At 65.6% G+C, this 1,164-nt stretch overlaps 1 protein-coding gene across 1 annotated transcript in view; it reads right to left on the bottom strand.

The window, feature by feature from the left end:
* The window catches only part of GATA6 (GATA binding protein 6), a 33,217-nt gene that overhangs the window by 30,420 nt on the left and 1,633 nt on the right, over positions 1 to 1,164 (bottom strand). Inside the window, exon 4 of the mRNA XM_010828986.1 lies at positions 1 to 404. Coding sequence (XP_010827288.1) covers positions 1 to 367 — 367 coding nt within the window. The 5' untranslated portion in view covers positions 368 to 404. The remainder of the gene's footprint in view (positions 405 to 1,164) is intronic.

The raw sequence follows: 1,164 nt of genomic DNA, 5'->3' as shown, positions 1-1,164 counted from the left end.
CTTGGTCGAGGTCAGCGAAGAGCAGTAGGTCCTCCCAGCTCGACAGGGCGCCCGCGGGGCCCGAGATCCCCGGCGCCGAAGGTCCGTGGGGAGCCCCGAAGGGATGCGAGGCGTAGGGACTGAGCAGCAGCGAGCGGGCCGTGGGTCCCGCCGCCGCCTCCGTGTCGAGCTGCGGCGTCCTGCAGTTGCTGGCGCCGCCGGGGCCGCGCTCCCCACCCCGAGAGCAGCAGGAGGAAGAAGAGGAGGAGATGGGGGAAGGCGGCGTGGAGGGCTCCCGCGCTGGAAAGGCTCCGGAGTCGCTGGCGTTCGCAGGGGGCGCGGCCCCAAGGCGCTTCGGCAGGCACCAGCCGCCGTCAGTCAAGGCCATCCACGGTCCGGCGCCGCTGCAAGCTGACTTTTAGCTCCTGAGACAAGATGGGGAGGGAGACAGGGTCGAGAAGAGAAAATTTTAAAAGGACTTATCAAAGCGCGGGCTGCACCGCGTCTCACCTCCACTCTTCTCTCCAGCTAATGAAATTCCTCAAAAATCCCGTTTTCAGCCCCGGGTTCCAGGGGTGGGGAAGGAGCATGGAGCCTGCGCAGCCGCCGCAGGGTCCTCCCAGGGCCAGGATACCCGCTCCTCCTCACGCGCAAGGCTTGGATCCCCTCTAGCTCCCTTCCAACCCCCGACGCAGCATCCTTCATCCTCGCGCGCCAGATTCCAGGGGTGACTGGGAGACTGGCCGAGGTTTTCCTTCCGCCCCAAAGTGGCTCCCTCCCGGCCAATGGCACACAAAGGAACTTTTTAAGGAGCCATGCGCGTCTGCGCTGCCTTATCCTGCCTCCGTACCGCGGTCGCTCGCCCGAAATGCCTCGGGGTGAGGGCTGCCCGCGTGAAAATCATTAGCGTAGGGAAGGCAACCTGTCCCCTGAAAACGAAACCGCCGCGTTCTCCTACTCGGGCTTTCCCAGAGCTTCCTGGACTGCGCTGACGAGACAGAACGCGAGCCCCGGAGTGAAATTCAACCCAGACTTGGGAAGGTGGGGCGCCAGGGCGGAGACCGGAGTCTCAGACCTTCGGGACACGCAGGCTGTGCGGGATGTCCGCAGGGCCGGAATCTCCTGCCCACCCCACGTCCCCGGCGCCACGCACCTTAGGTACCGCTCGCCTATGCAGCCGCCAGT

This window comes from Bison bison, unplaced genomic scaffold (assembly GCF_000754665.1).
Source record: "Bison bison bison isolate TAMUID 2011002044 unplaced genomic scaffold, Bison_UMD1.0 scf7180017864498, whole genome shotgun sequence".
Lineage (NCBI taxonomy): Eukaryota > Metazoa > Chordata > Mammalia > Artiodactyla > Bovidae > Bison > Bison bison.
The sequence above is the reverse complement of the archived record's forward strand: the minus strand, read 5'-3'. Positions and strand labels throughout refer to the sequence as shown.